Source organism: Lampetra planeri, chromosome 10 (assembly GCF_965212315.1).
Source record: "Lampetra planeri chromosome 10, kcLamPlan1.2.h2, whole genome shotgun sequence".
Classification (NCBI taxonomy): Eukaryota; Metazoa; Chordata; class Hyperoartia; order Petromyzontiformes; family Petromyzontidae; genus Lampetra; species Lampetra planeri.
This window is the reverse complement of record NC_136116.1, coordinates 6,966,851-6,984,067: the sequence shown is the minus strand read 5'-3', so window position 1 is coordinate 6,984,067 and position 17,217 is coordinate 6,966,851. Positions and strand designations below refer to the sequence as shown.

Here is a 17,217-nt window from a genome sequence, read left to right as displayed (position 1 = left end):
ATAGTGGAAAACTATCTGTCAGAGGTGTGGACTCGAGTCATGTGACTTGGACTCGAGTCAGACTCGAGTCATGAATTTGATGACTTGCGACTCGACTTGGACTTGCATAACAATGACTTTGTCCCACCTATGAGATGTGGACTCGAGTCATGTGACTTGGACTCGAGTCAGACTCGAGTCATGAATTTGATGACTTGCGACTCGACTTGGACTTGCATAACAATGACTTTGTCCCACCTATGAGATGTGGACTCGAGTCATGTGACTTGGACTCGAGTCAGACTCGAGTCATGAATTTGATGACTTGCGACTCGACTTGGACTTGCATAACAATGACTTTGTCCCACCTATGAGATGTGGACTCGAGTCATGTGACTTGGACTCGAGTCAGACTCGAGTCATGAATTTGATGACTTGCGACTCGACTTGGACTTGCATAACAATGACTTTGTCCCACCTCTGCTATCTGTACCATGGGAGCCCCATGCTGGCTCAGCTTCGATGTGCCTATGGAAAAGAGATAAGTGTTTGCACTGATGAAGCAAATAGGATCATTACGTTGATGTCCACCAGGGCTCAATTTCTCTGTAAATATTTTTTGGGTTGCTGGTAGACTGGAGGAGGCACGTGACTGCAGCCATAGTGATAGGTATTCTGGATGTGGTGTGCTGGGTGCAGATATTTTTTCCAGGTTCCTTATCTGGGCAGACCTGATTGAAAATAGGCCCTGGTGTTAAAGATAGTTTAGTCTGAGTCAAGCCATTTTCTGGGCCAGGAAGGATTTACTAGACTTGGATGAAATTAGATTTTGTAATTATCTTATAAATTAGCTGTAGTACTGCCAGTCAAACCACAATAAATCCCATAAGTTAATCCCTTATTGATCTAATGTGACAGAACGACAGTTGATTAATTTTTTATTTTACGCATAAATTATCGTTATCATGTAACTATTTTTTAAAATTCTAATAAATATTCTCAAATGCATGCCTTTTTTCCCTTTATTTCCTTCATCCTGAAATTAATTTACATGGATCACACTATGGCCCGGTGAGGAGACAGCCCAATTTAACAGAGCACTGGGCAGAAGCAGCGGGGGGAGCGGCGGCAGTGGTGACGGTGGTGGCAGCAATACCACGGGGTTCCAAGCAAGGCGACACGCGGGGGAAATCATTTCACATAAATCGTGTTAATTTTACATAAAAATAATCCAATTCCACAAAACAAATCACTCGTGTTGCGGTTGTAAAGCGAATGAAGAGAGGCAGCTCCATTGCAATCCCAATTTAAATGTGCAGCTATTTCTATTGTGGGGATTTTTTTACCTTTTTAGTCGCATAAAAGGTAATTTCATTGCCTAATTATATTTTTTGGCTTACATAGACAATCATTGCAATAGATAGCTACATTATCTCAATTTATATATCTATATTAGTCAATGGCACATGCCTATATTCAGGTGATTTTAGGCTCTGAGGCAGGACAATATTAATTTTGGGCCTCTGGATTCTGCCATTGTCCACCACATTCTGAACTGTGTGTTGGACCCATCAATGCCTTCTCTGGCCACTGAGCAAGCAGGCCCTAAATGGCTGAGCTCATTAGACTGTAGCCTATGTCACTGTAGCCTATGGTTACCACCTATGGTACATTAACACCGGGACCTATCAAAGGAATAAAGAATATCTCATACCAGATGGAAGAACTAGATGAAGACATATTGGCTTGAGTGGTGTATTATTATGCAAGTGACAAAAACTGAGAATGTTCATGTCCTTGGGAGACGCGTAGATTTCCCAAGACGGCTACTTCAAGACGAGGATGTCTTCTTCTTGAGGTAGCTGGGAAAACCAGGACAGGTGGCAACCCTACTGTAGACCCGATGAGGGGCTGAGCCCTAACTTCATGGCATATGCTGTGTAACAAACGCACATTGCTACTGGTGCCACAAGGAACCCCGCGCTACAGGCTGCAGTGAGGTGAGGTAAAGGCGATGCGAGTCAGCCTTACCGTGTAGTGAACGCTGCTGGCTTGGAAGGCTGCAGCGGCGAGATGGGATGGCAGAAAGCGTGCGGCAAGAGGCCCGGCCAGCTCCTTCGTGAGCCCCAGCTTGTGCTGCCACACAGAGAAGGCACAGTAGTGGTGATTTACAGGATGTGCATAGTGTGACGATAATACAGATCCCTTTTTTATGTACGGACATACAAAGGAATTCTAGATTTGAAGCTTTCGTGACTGCAAGGATTCATATTCTTAGGTTTTTTTCGGTAAAGTCACGTAGGTAAAACATTTAAATTAATAAAAGTAAAATAAAAATAAAATAAAAAACCATTCTACACAACACAGACTCATTTCCTGGCAGCGATTTCAGCCGCATCATCTCTACATAACAAAAAGTCTCAGTCCCTTTTACACGCACCTTTACATCATGCGCACCTAGTTTACACAACAAAGGCTCATTCCTAACAGCGTGCTTCAGCCGCACCGAACCTCACAAAAATAATATCCAGGGCCTGCCTTGGCTCCTCCCACCCTCAACCAGTATATATACAAGGACTGTTTTTTTGGAATTTCTCTCACTTGATACAGCTATCGTGCTGTGACGGTTCCACCTGAAGACGGAGGCTTGTGTTGCCTCCGAAACGTCGTGATTTTTTATTTTATTTTTATTTTACTTTTATTAATTAAAATGTTTTACCTACGTGACTTTACCGAAAAAACCGAAGAATATACAAAGGAATGTGCTGTAAGCGGGTAAATGTTCAGGTCCACACAAACCACAAAGAGGTTATGTGGCCAGTACAATGTATAAAATGGCCACCTTTGATACACCCAGTGCTGATGTTGGAACCCTGCACAAGGCGTTTGTTTTAAGATGAGATGATGTTGCAGACCATGGCATAGCTATCGAGTACGTAGGCAGTGATTTCCATCACCACAATCTGGATTCGAACCCAAAGTCTGTGGAATCTCGCGATGCAGCGAGACTCAGACCAACGCTGCTCCACAGGGGCTCACAATTGTCATTAGGCGCGTGCAGCACAAGCACGGTGCTCGGTTGAAGATAAGCAGTGAGGATTGACACTCTATCAGCGGTTCCCTGTATTGGAGTTCATCGATTGTTTTCAGACGAATGTTGTGAATTCTATTTCAGAATTTCACACCGCGTCTTCTCTGTTCCAACAATCTGCAGTGCTTCAGTACAGCACATCTTAGAAAAGTAGAGCAATCTGGTGCAAAGCCACTCCCGCAAAGAGATTACACCGAGGCTTTCCCGTTCTTATTTTCTAACTGCCGGCCGTGAATGCTTTTAAGGGTTTGTGGCGGTAGTGGCGGTAGTGGCGGTAGTGGCGGCGCATAATAAAACACACCGAGTGTCTGGGCAATATTGACGTAGGGATCGAATTTGGACAGAAACTGATTTTTCTTCCAGCAGCCAGTCAACAACCGGGCTGAATTTATGAGAATCCAAACTTGTAGCCAGATTTTATTTCTAATCTGAGTAAAAAATCGGACAGAAATGGAATACACCTGAAATGCCCAGTCACCAAATTGCTTACAGTCGTAAGGGTTTAGTAACACAATACTAATATGGGAAGCTGTTTTAGTAACCCCTGCATTACACACACACACGTGGTATTATGGTTGTGCCACATGCGGTTAGCAATTACATGCAGACTGGTTTTATGCGCATAAGTATTTACGATTAACGCTTGCCAGCTTTCCATGGCTGCCTTTATGTTGATTAAAATTCAGTCTTCGGACAATGAACCGCGCACCTCGGAAAACCCATTAAGAGGTCTTCATTACCTTTTTGTCACTGTCTTCCAAATGGGTTCTCGCTTAAGCGGTGTCTGCGGTTAGCCAAACATATGCATTTTCATCCGTCACCAATGCCTGGTGCTACTAATAGATGGTGAACATTTGGCCCTCAGAGATCAAATTCGCAGAATTACATTGACTACACAAATAAATAACGTACGAAATATACAATGTGGGTTATTTTGTATACCTGATTTGGAATCAACCGGTCACATTTTATACTAGTTTTACAGGCATGTCTCGCTAAAGGAGCAAAATACGTTCCGCGAAAATTTCTAGCGAAGTGAAACCTCATTAAACGATCATCGTTTTCCCATTAGCTACCATGTTAAAAGCCGAGTTACGTTTCAGCCACAAAATGTTCCAGTCTTAAACAACTTTTTTTACGTGAGAAATACAAATTAATTATAATTTTTAAATGAAGTAATAAAACATCAAATGTAACACTTACCACACATGAAGAACCACAGTGCTTGCAGGTGCCTGTACACCCATCCACCCATTACAGTGCCACCACAAGGCTCCCCTCCCCCACATGGCGAATCACGTGCACACTCAGCACAGGACAACTGGTAAACTAACAGCTGGAGGGCACAGTGTGCCCCCTGCCACCACGGAACGCATTTGTTCGATCAGTCTCCGCTCGTAATGTGAGCATTTGCTCGTTTGGCGAACAAATTAGTCTAATTTTAACATTTTCGTTAAGCTGAATTCTCGTAGAGAGAATGCCCATTAAGTGAGACACACCTATATTCAATTCTCTTGTGGAAGCAAATAACAAAAATGCTGGTGTCAATCTCACCACGAGATGTGTCCCTTGGCGTCGTTGGAGTTTGTTGTAGGGGCTGAATTTTGGCTTTGGGGGCCTCCCTGCCTCCTTGTCCTTGTGTTTCCGACTGGCCATGTGCTGTTGCACACAGGTAAATTACAACCGCACAGTTATTTATGCTGTATTTAAATTAGGGGGTGTACCATTTTGTGGTAAAAAAAAATGGAATCGGACCAGATCATTGGATTGGCCGAACAAGGGTCAGTATATCACCTGATCAACCTCGTGTCACACCAAAAGAGGACCCTGCTGAAAGGGTTTTGAGACTCAATAAGGTCTCACTGCATAGGGTTTGTGTCACCTCTCAGGCACATAATGGACCAGTGGATTTGTGCATGGAATCACTATCAAGAAGCATGACAATTAAATGTGCAAAGCTACGAAGCAATAAACTTGAAAAAACAACCTTGGTATAGAAAAAGAACACATAACAGTAATTTACCACTTTTTTTAAACAAACACGTGAACATGTATTTTAAATGAACATTACAAATATGAATTAATAATAGGGCAGACTATGAAATAATGCATATAAAATGTAATTAAGAAAGAGCAAAACACAATCTTTGAAATTACAGTTATGATTCGGAATACCATTTTAATCAGACATTAACATATCAAAAAGTCTGCATCCGAATGCAAAACAAATACGTTCACATTTGCTAATTAGAGACCCCCCCAGTTGTGACTTAAAAAAAATTTTGAGAGAAAAAAAAAGCTGAATATAAACAACTGCACCTGCTGCAGCTGTGTCTCCGAGTTGACCTTGATGTCGCACAATTGGCAGTGGAAGGCTTTGGGCGGTGGAGCCGGGCCGAGTTTGGTGCGAGCTTTGGCCGCTTTATGCCGGCTTGAGTGGCGAGGGAACGGTCTGCCCGACGCCTTCACCTCCTTCCCCTCCATCATGGCCTTGTGCCTCGCACCTGTCACAGCCACCAGGGTCGGTTTTAAATATACGGACAAGGTAGAGGTTTTTCTCTCTCTCTCTCTCTATGCGGTAAGAGAAGATGTGTTCCAAATAAAATGGGGTTGGGGGGGCGCACAAAACGAAACCGCACAAGGAGACGTCTACCTGCTAAGAAGTACAGACAGTTCACAACATGTGGTCCCCAAGTCTGACCGCATAGCAGCATATGAGCGAATTCAAAGTGTATCGTGAATGTTTTGGGATTTTTTTTCTTGCAAAATTGCACAAACCAAACCCGCATAAAGGGATGGAAACCTGTACTCTGTGTCGCCGTCACAAGAATAATAATATAAACCCCAGTCCAGACATCTCCGGAAACACTGGATGACAGAGAATGTGTTCCAGCTAGCTGACAAAAAAGCGGCAGGCCAACTGTCACCCAACTAATTTTTCATTTAATTTAATCAGACAATGGGCCTTTCTGATCCAATGTGTTCTAGCATAATTTGGTTAAGCAGGCAAACCCTACGATGGTTTTGACTGTGTGCGTCTCATCAGTAGGGTGTGGGAATATGATTACCACGCAGAGCTAATTAGTATAATTCCCAGACCTTTGTCAAGCCACTGTTGGATTATGTTGGCCTGTGCGGGTTGGGGGGCAGGTTTGGCAGGTCTGGTTCAAATATCATTCACCACTTGCAATGGTCAGAAATGGAACGCAGGTCGCCGGTTTCACAGTGAAATGCGTGAACCGCAGCACAATCAATTCACCCTCTGATAATTAATTAGTAGGGGCAATGCAAATGTTACCTGGGTTCCATCACCACTATTTTGGCTCATTAAATTGATTGTGATATTTGACGCCATTTTCCAAAACACCTATTTGCCAGGATACATTGCTTTTAAGTACATAACATATGTGCGCGATCTTTCTAGGTGTGGCTTTATAAACAAACGCCGCTGGCCTGCATCGTGTTAATGGCTAAAGGCATCCACAAACACCACACAGCACAATAAGTGCAGTGCATTTAAATGTATTTGATTTATTCTGCGCTATCTTGGCAGTTTGTGGGGAATAACAAAATATAAACAAATGGGGGTCTGTTTCACACCAGAAAATCCAGAAGCATATGCCTGTGTTTTTATTTGATATTGTTTTCTGTTGCTCACATACTTTCATCAATTCTAGATTTGAAGCTTTCGTGACTGCAAGGATTCATATTCGTAGGTTTTTTCGGTAAAGTCACGTAGGTAAAACATTAAAATTAATAAAAGTAAAATAAAATAAAAATAAAAATAATTTTAATGTTTTACCTACGTAACTTTACCGAAAAAACCTAAGAATATACTTTCATCACAAGTTAATGTAGTTGTTTTCAATTTATAGTAATCAGTGTCCTTACATTATTCAGCAAGAACCTAATGAGGTGCCAATACTCCTTTTAAGAAGGGATCTGCTTTAAATATTTGATTCCTTATTGAGTATATTACATGTGAGAGGAAGCCAGAGTAAGAATGCACGAAGCATTTGCGTTAATCAAAATGGTTAGTTGTAATACTTATCATCTAAAGTATTACGTCTTGTAATATAGGTTTTCTCCAGGCATTCTGGTTCCACCTTTGCGAAACATCGCAAGCAGAAACTCTATTTAAGAAGTTAGAATTTCCAAAGTGAATGCATAAATATTAATCATCCATAAACTCAACATTAAAACAATTTAGAATCAGTAAAAATCACATCCTCTCAGAACTGCAGTGCAATGTTGTGTTAAGTTTTCACGAGACATTTCTTCAACTTTAGAAGAAGGGGAAGTTATTCGTGGGAGAAGTGTCATTGTTGGTTCACTGAGCCACCAGTGGACAAGCGAAAGATTTGCTTTGTCTCCTTGATCTGAAGTGAGTTTCATTAACAGCGAATATGAATATATTTTTTTAAAGTTCCAAAACTCAAGGTATTCATGTGTAACGGTGGCACTTGATGTATTGCCGTTTTTCAGAACAGAATTGTTTCTGTCTTTAAAACCGGCTTCTGCTTTCATGTGCTGCGATTTACACATTGATTTTACAGCGGTGCCCTGAATATAACTGTGATTAGATGGAATCCATCACATGTAGCTTATTTCAGCGTAATACTCCTGCACCGCAAATAACTAAATAAATCGATATAATATAAAACATGTTGATGTTTTTATTCTGTTCATGAGGTGAATGCGTGTTGACATATATATTGTTTACCATCCTATCAATTTTCCAAGCACATCTTCACAATATAGATAACACCTATTCAAAGAAAAAGTCCACTGGAAATTTAGCATTAGACTCCAGTACAGCCAAAATCAATGTAAGTGCATAGCAGTGATTGCTGGGTGGTTCTGTGGAGGTGAACTCTTGTTGCTAGGGTGAGATATAACTGAAGAGGTTGAACGTTGGTTGTTAAGATGAGGCCTCCCCTTCACGTTCTCTCCAATCCAGTAGCCAAGGCCTTCTGAGAATGTGGTACAGCAAAGTGCGGAATACAATCATCTGTCCCTTCTTTATGAGATAGCGTGTTGCCCCCTCGCCCACATGGGTTTTCTCTGGGTACTTCGGTTTCCTCCCACATACATAAACACTCATTCATTATTATTTGGTTCTTTCGGTTAAGTCACGTCTAAAGATAAAATAATAAATTAAATACGACGTTTCGATTGCAACACAAGCAATCATCATTAGGTACAATGAAATAGCGACATAAAATCTAACCAGAAAACTATAGACAGACACATTAGCAGACAGACATCACCAAGATACATAGAGAGAGCAACACAGACAACAGAGAGAGGTGATCGTCTCTGTGGGGTGGCCTTAAATAGACAGAGGAGGGCGGACGCAGAGAGAGGGAGGGGGGTTAGAGAAAAAATCAGCATATCAATGAGTGGACAACAAAACGTGGTGCTGCAAGTGCGATGACACGGCAAGCAAGCCTGAAAATCAGGAGAAGGACACACCAAAATTATTCATTGGCTGAAAACATCTAAATACATAGATGACTGCAGAGCTAAGGCAATTATTGGTTTTAACTCACCACCTGGCTGCCTTCCAGCTTGACTGTCTGTGGTTCCTCAGCGATTGTGAGATTCGATTTGCATGAATCAACGCTTTATAAACTAAATATGATTGCATTGTCAGTTTAGTCTTTAGGATGAGGCCTATTTAAGGGGAACAGTGATGCCTCTTCATCTCTGCCTTGTCCTGGAGATGTCAAACCCATTGCTGTTACCTGGCAACCATTTGTGGTAGGAATTCTCGCTTACAGCTGTCACTCATTGACACTCGCATGAATAGCAATGAACAAGCTGGCAAGTGAGTAAATTAAATAAGCCTAGATTTGGTTCGGGGTTTTGCCTACACACAGGAATGTGTATAAAGAAACAATTACCAATACAGGCGTTCCTCGTATAACGCCCCCCCCCCCCCCCATAGCATGCATTTGTAGTTACACGATTCATCTTTTAGGGACGTACTTCACACCTACCCTATGCGTTTCACAGTTACGTGCTCAATAAAAAGAAATAAAAACATTTGTAACATTACATTTTTAGAAATACAAATAATAATTTTCAATTCTACGAACAAAATATATTTCTGATGGCGTCACCGCCTGATGGCAGGACCCAGTGTCACGGATTGGGCAGAGCCATCTTAGATCTACTACTGCCTTTGTCTGCATCGTGCGTGCTGCTGCAAGCAGCCCACAGAAGCGTTCAAGAAGCCCTGACGTTACTCGTTATTAGGTAATCTTTAACATGGGACCTTTCTGGCAATAAACTGATACTGGAAAGAAAGGTCCCATGATATAGCTGAGCTATAAATGCCCTGGTAGTGCATTGTCTTTGTGCTGTTCGCCTTTTGGCGTTCTCTGGCCGAACACTTTGAGACTGGGCCCTAAAGAAAGCTGTCTCTGGTGTAGACCAATCAGTTTCAAAGACAATGCATCATATTACCAGAGAATTGTTTTTTCATGTTTGCCATAAGTATGTGTAGTTAATGCAGACATGACTCCTTGCAAAAGGTTTCTGTTTGGTGTTTAAATATCCTAACACCTGTGTTATTGGCAAAACGGGTAAAACCTATTATTATAATACGTAATTTTCGTAAGTCGTAATCTTTTAAATCATATTTATTATTTCCCTTCTACGTGACTTTACCGAAAGAACCAAGAATATGAATCCCTGTAGTCACGAAAGCTTTCAATCGAAATTGAAAGAATATTATTGTTAAGTATTAAATTTGTTTACGAATTATGTACATCCAGGGCTAGAATAACGAAATAAAATATGATACTTCATTTGTCTTCGATGATGTACAGCCCCCCCCCCCTTATAACATGTCTATGGGAAAATAGGATTCATAGAGCGTGATGCTTAAACCTAACATACACTATACCTGCTCGTATGAAGCCTCACACTATTTTTTCCAATGAAACGTCAAAAAAATAGACTTTTGTTTCCAAATTAGTCCACAAATGACAGGTAACAAATCTCTCCACAGAAATATGTGAGCTGTGTGGTGAATTTATCACCGAATGGTGTAGGGATTACGTAGTTTTTGTGAAAGCGTATGAAGTGTTTTCAGACGGACAGACAATGTTTCCCAGTCACCTTGAATATTGGAGATTAATCTCCAATTCTCCTGCTGGGTCAGATAGTTGTTTTATATTTTTTCACATAGTATCATTTAATTTCGGGACAACTCCTAAACTCCTCGTGTCGACCTTGCAAGGACCTTGGAGGCTCATTTCTATGAGTGTCATTCGGTCTGGCACGAGCACCACCAGATCAACTTCAATTTTAAAGCGGGAAAGGCAGCTGGGGAGAATAATTGCCTAAGAATAGGTGATCCAACAGATCTGCAAAGCTAATGAGCCGAGACATTTCGTGCGGCTAACGATAGTGAAATTGAGAAAATTATTAGTCATTATTTCAATGAAACTGAAAAGGTGCAATTCACAGTAATTTAGCACTTAGATATCTTGATGGTTCGTTCGACATTCTGATATATATATATTTTAAACGTGACATTTCTAAACAGTGCATCCGGGCCGACATTTTCAGTGCACAAATAAATGTGAAGTAAAACATAAATATGCGTGAAAGAGCAGCCATCCTAATAAGCTTCAGTGTCAAATCGACGGAAGCTGAGGACAACTCACCTTATATTTCACTTCCACTCCCCCCAGAGAAGCTGTGTTGTTTATTTCACACATGCTGCTAACAGAACAAAGGTGCTCTTCCTTCCCGCGTCCCCACTTCCATCTGATTTGAAGACCCTTAAAGTTATTTTCAGTTTTATCCCCACGGAGAGACACTAACACCGGGCATGTTTCCTGCAATTTACCTCCTCTCTGATGGGCCATACACACGTCAGTAACAACTTTTTACACAAATTGAAGAAAATAACCTCGGAGCAAGCTTTCCGGCAAGTACACTTATTTGCACCAACAACGCATTGTTGGTGGACATCTTACACGAAGAAAAATATATCCAAATTACTGCTCATTGCACTGACTCTCGCTGAAAAGGTCAGTGTGCGTCCGTGCATATGAACATTCTGCAGCAACACAAGTTACTGGAACTAACGGTGGATTTCGTGTGTGTGTGTGTGTGTTTTTTAAATGCCTCCTCTGACTGAGAGGTTATGATCAATGCTTCTCTGGCTCTTTGGATGCTGCATAAATATCCTAATTTCCATAAAACACTTCAGGTCAAACGCTGTTATAATAACACTATTATTGATTTTAAAAAATAGGGTGCCATAGATAAAACACGACTATTCTACATTATGGGGTGGTAGCAATGTCACAGCGGTTAACAAACAGTGTTGTGAACCCGGGAAAGCCGAATTCAGTTCCCAAGCCACGCCCTTATATCAGTGACGAGCTATAGCTAAAAGTATCCTGCCTTTTCTGCTTCACTTTCTTCTTACGTCCTGCCACCAAAAGTCATAGGTTTGTCCAGTATGGGGAACACCGTACGGCTCGGTCTGTAGCCCTCGTGGGGTCCTCCCAGGACAGCAATCTGGAGAGCATCGTGGCGAGGTATGGTCAGACAACTCCCATGACCGACACGGTGTGGAAAGGCCATAAATGTAGCAGTGGATTGAAAAAGGGCTGTACGTTGCATTACATTTTACATCACATCCTGGTGCCAATTACAATGCGGCTCTAACACCAGATGGTATCTGGATTCAATACTGGAATCTCTGTGCGCGTTAACGCGTACCACATTGCTTGGCAAACCCATAGCATCAATGGTGGCGAGGGTGGTGGGGGGGGAGCACATCCCTCTTGCTAAATTCTTATGGTGAAGTAAAACAACTGTTTGCAGTAGTACAATTAGTACAAATTAAGCGATGAGTGCTGCAGCCTTTCCTCGATGGACATAGTTGCTGAGAGCTAGCGCAGAATTGCATGACAACCAATATCAGATCATATCATTAATCATTCTATTTAACCATGAACGTTTGTTAATTAAATATTGATGGTGTTGTGCCCCCCCCCCCCCCTCCTTACACAAGGTTACGCGCTACAGGGGTTGCTGCCTGGATCCCCGTGCAGAGCCAAGTTCGGCTGCTGCGGCAGCGTCTCACCATTGTTGTGGGCCACGAGCTGGGACTGGGAATTGACGGCCAGCTTGCAGATCGAGCAGAACAGCTGACCCTTGCCCTCTTCGGACGACGGAGGGCCGTCGGCGGCGGTGGTGGCAGGGACCGTGGGGCCAGGCGGCTGCGGGAATGCCGCGTCACTCGCCGGGGATGTGTCGTTGATTTCTGCGACGGCAACGGCGACGGCGGCTGGGAGCGATGTCTCCAGCTCCGGGCTGATGACCCCATTGAGTTGGCTCAGCGAGGACGATTGACTGCTTAGGTCTGCACACCGTGGGGGGGGGGGGGGGGCAGGTAAATTAAAGGCAAGGCTGATTGGACCGCAAAATCAGGCAAGAGATAAAAGGTGCAATTTCTTGCTTGCATGTCAAAATTGGCTCACAGCTTTTGCTTTTTAGTTTTGTGCTGTTTGATTTGCCTAGGACTGAGTAACTGCAAGAACTTCGCACGTGCATGAACAGCGCGAGTAAAAGATAACGGTGCAGCGCTGCAATGTCTTTGCCACGCAATTCCTGGCAGAATGACTTCAATAATTTTACGACAGAATTACTTCTATTAGATGGGGCTCCAGAGGGCATTTTGGCTTACTACACTGGCCAGTGTAGATGAGTAAGCAAAAGTATCCACACTTTGCCAAACCATAGGCGACGATTGACTAATTGAGGCGTACTCATTTAAACTGCGGGGTTGGGGGATTTCATCAAGAAACGTTCAACTTTCCCGCCCGCAGACCGAACTGGTGTGGCTAGCCACTGCAACACTGCGGCGTCCACACAATGTTGCTGACCGCTTGCTATTTTTGGGCTGATGCTCGGGAATAATAAATAAATAAATACAAATTACGGTGAAAATTACGTTTTTAAATCTGCATTGTAAAAAATCAGGAAATGAGACTTATCGAGGTGTTCAAATGCATATTCATGACCTGCACAACCCTATACATTCCTGAAATATTTTATGCAAAGCAGCGACAGTGTTAAATATGTGAACATCAGTGCAGTTAGAATAATGGAAAATAAATTATGATTCACCACGGGAACGCGCATGAAATATGGTTCCAGGGAACCAGAACTGCGTGCGCTCAGCTGTACCTGTGATGTCAATTCCATCAATCGCGTGCACCGCTCGCAAATCAACCCCACAATGAAGGGCGCTGTGCCCAATTGTTGTCCTGGCGGATAACTTTTGACCTGCCACGGAGTGTATACGAAGGCACTTCGACTCGCCGCCTTTTTGCTGGAATCGTTCTACCAGAAGAGAAATTGTGCCCACCGTGCTCCGTGCTAATACGCCAATTGGGGTGGGGTGGGGGGCATCGCTGTGGGTAGAGAACTGTCCTCAAGAAATATGGCATCAGGCAACAAAGTGTAAACAATATTAGAGGTCGTTCTTGCGTGTCAGGAGAAAATTATTTCCTGGTTGGCCTTTTGTCACTAGCCAAGACTGCAGCTTCAGACACTAGATGGGGATGACATGCCATAAACCTAAAGCTCATGAACAGATGGTGAGTGGATAATGTAACAGATAATTGAGTGTCTTCTTAAGGAACAAAGAAAAGTAAAAAAATGTAATTCTTTAAAATGTCACTCTTCCATCTTTAATTAGCAAATTGAAGAGAGATCTGCTTGATATGCACTCGTCTCATGTTTTTTTTTTATGAACTATATATTTTTGTACACTATATATGGCACATATATTTTTAGTGGCGCAGTGGTTTCATGTCCTGCTCTATGAATCCGAAGACCTGAGTTCAATTGTCGGCCATGCTTAAAATGTATTTCGTCTGATATCTGGACCAGTCCAGGGCCACCCTACTTTTATCAACCCACACTGATCAATTTGTAGAAGTATGGTCATATAACTGCCATTACTAATGTGGCATGGGGAGGCCATCATGAAACAGTGCCGGAGGTCTGTACAACACTATATTTTATTTTATTTCTCGATGTCTACATTTCCTGAACAAAAGGAATCTGTAATCCTCTTCGGCAGTTTTTTTTTCCCTCTGCAAATTGAATACATTTGATGAAAATCAATAAACCGAAAAATCTAACCAATTTTATCAGAGGGGCTTAAATGCACAATTACTCATGGATCTCCACTGAAACAGCTAGGCTAATCCAAAATCCCATGTGTTAACCATCAATTGATGAATACAGCTTCACACTTCAAAGGGCAATTTTGAAATCAATCTTTACCATAAAAATTAAAAGTCTGCATTTGAAGATTTCACACGGTTGATTATTAAGAAAGGAACACGGTAAAGTAACGTCATTAAATCAATGCAAATCATTTCCTCAGCAGATGATTTCTACACCCTGCATAGGAAATGTAAAAGATGGACAAGTTAGGGTGAACAAAAGAGTGATGGCTTGTTGTTGGTTGATGCAGAGAGACAGGCTTTATAGAGGCTCTTAAAAATGTCAGCACCCTGTCATGGGCACAGCTGAGGTTCTAGGTGACTGCATATTATTATGTTTTTTTTACAAGATGGGTTAACACTACTCACTCTGGATTGCATACCCTCATTATACATACCATCAGGTGTTTTCTAACAGCAGGTGCTGTTAGCAAACACCTATTAAGGCCTAAACATCACACAAGCGAGTGGTGTGGACAGACCACACTGGATTCCTTTGCGTCCCCCAGTGCCGATGTTGACTCATCGTATCAGGTGCTCACATAAGGCTGAGCCAGCCAAGGAGAGGGAAGATTCAGACACCACTTGCCACCAATTTTACCCACAGCCAGGAATGAATCGAGGTCACCGGGTTCACAGTGCAGTGCCCTAACCACTGCACTGTCGCTTCGCATCACATTATAAACATACACAATTACATACGCACCCATATAAGAAGGCAGAAACAGCTAAATATCTCAATTCAGCAAACGTCTGCACGACTTAAGGGTTAAACGCTCTTGCGATGCATTCATTTAGAAGGAAGTGGCACATGACGAGCGGTGGCGTAGCATCATTGGCATGGGCGCCGGTGCAAGGAATGAAATGGGGCCCCCTTTCCAATTCCCCTCCCTTTTTTCCTGCCTGCTGCCTGTGCCTCTGGTCTGTGGGCACCAGTGCAGTTGCATCGCCTGCACACTCGACAGCTGTGCCGCTGATGAGATGAGAACCCGCACCTCCGATTAGCACGGTTGGCTATGTAGGGTGCGAAGGAAGATCAACATACATACTACTACACATACACACACGGGCCAGATCTATTGCAGACCACACACGCCCCCTCAACATTCGGTAAACATGCCCAGTGACAAGTGCTCATTTCCAGCTCAGTCAACCTTGAGATGGGGGGGGGAGGCGCGGCAGGCGCGGTGCCAGACACTCACTCTCAGTGCCATCGCTTTGCACGGTGGCGAATGAAACCGGCTTACGGTGATTGCGGTGTCATTCAGGAACCGACTGCGCCATTACCTTGCTGCACGTGCAATGGCAAAGGCAGCACCGCTGACGGCTACGACGGGAAACAACTTGAGCAACATCAACAACGTGAATGTCGGCGACAATAAAATTCCCAGTTGTAACGGTCAACACAACGGTCTTGCAATGCGGAGGTCGCCAGTTCGATTTCCCGACACAGCAGTTGTAACAATGGATGTAATACATTCCTCCTGCATCTATCCACCCAACAGTATAAATACACCACATTTAGTTGATAGGTAGGTTATGCATGGTGGGGTCAAGTGTGGGTATTCCCACCTCTTCCAAGTGATAGAGTATGCCACATACCCTCCAGCGAAGCTCTCAAGAGTTCCCGTCGGTGGAAGCCTTTCTGTGATCAGGGGCATGAGTAAGCATTTCCAGGGCTGCACCTTTACGCTTTACTAGTGCGTGCTTGAACGTGTGAAGTCGGCGCTGTTACTCATCCTAAAAATATCAAGCAGCTCAAGAATTAGAAATCTTCTGAGCCTTATTTTCATTCTGTGGCAGAAACAAGGGCATCTGGGGAGGTGCTGGTAAGCCATGCACTGCTGATGTAACAGAAACACTTGTCACGTGCCTTTTGGACCAGTTTTTGTTTGCTCCTGACGCAACGCTGAAAAAGAGTGGCACGGTTTGGTTCCACCAGGAGACATTCATACCGAACAGAAACAATCATCACGTAAATGCACCTCTGCTGCGTGCTGAATTGTACAGAACAGCGGCGTGCCTCTCAAAGACGATTGGCAACAGTGTGTGGCACATTAGGAATGGACCACTCTTTTAATAATTTCCTCGTGCAGCAATGGAGTAAAGTGTGGTTTTGTGAAAGTCCTCATGTGCTGTGCAGTACATCAATGCACGTGTGTACACCAGCATGCGATGACTGAGTTGGGCTTGTGGGTGGGTGACTGGCAGGGTTATTGATTAACCGGACTGGTACACCAGTCACGTGGTTAATGGCGACTCGGTTGAGGATTGCCGTGTGTGACACACGTGCTGTTGCATCTTACAGGTAAAGGACCCAAAGATTGACCACAATCAATGTGTTTGCCCTCGATTTGGAGCAGCTGCCCACGTCCTTCATTTCGAGTGCGTAACAAGTGAACATTGCATGCAAACAAAAAGGGTTGATTTGACCACGTGAAAACATAATCCACATACGTGTTACACACATGTACGATAAGACACCGGAAGTTATAGAACACAGCCCCCCTCCCCGGCAAACTGCTCACATGTCCATGACACGTGCTCATCTAAAAGGCAGAAAAAATGTGACAACTGACAGATTCAATTAGTTATGTTAGCACCTCGCCACATGTATGGTATAAATAGACACCGAGTAACACCGGTTTACCATTTGAGGCAGCGTCCTTTGAGCGATATTGTTATAGAGTTTACACAAGCGTTTGTGTTTAATACACAAACACGTGGTTCATAAGACGCTTGCCCTGAATCGCATTGCATAGGTCTGTGCCAAATGTTCAGTTATTCTCCGAACGTACTGGTGCCGCACAATTATTCAGGTCAATGTAACATTGACGATGTTACAATGACCCATTCTTCTTTTTTCGTGCGGCAATT

The 17,217-nt window shown here is 43.1% G+C and overlaps 1 protein-coding gene across 1 annotated transcript in view; it reads right to left on the bottom strand.

The window, feature by feature from the left end:
- Positions 1 to 17,217, bottom strand: part of LOC144720941 (zinc finger protein 385D-like) — a 42,917-nt gene that overhangs the window by 2,798 nt on the left and 22,902 nt on the right. Inside the window, exons 5-8 of the mRNA XM_078598130.1 lie at positions 12,186 to 12,464; positions 5,390 to 5,574; positions 4,625 to 4,729; positions 2,011 to 2,115 (exon numbers count right to left, since the gene is read on the bottom strand). Coding sequence (XP_078454256.1) covers positions 2,011 to 2,115; positions 4,625 to 4,729; positions 5,390 to 5,574; positions 12,186 to 12,464 — 674 coding nt within the window. The remainder of the gene's footprint in view (positions 1 to 2,010; positions 2,116 to 4,624; positions 4,730 to 5,389; positions 5,575 to 12,185; positions 12,465 to 17,217) is intronic.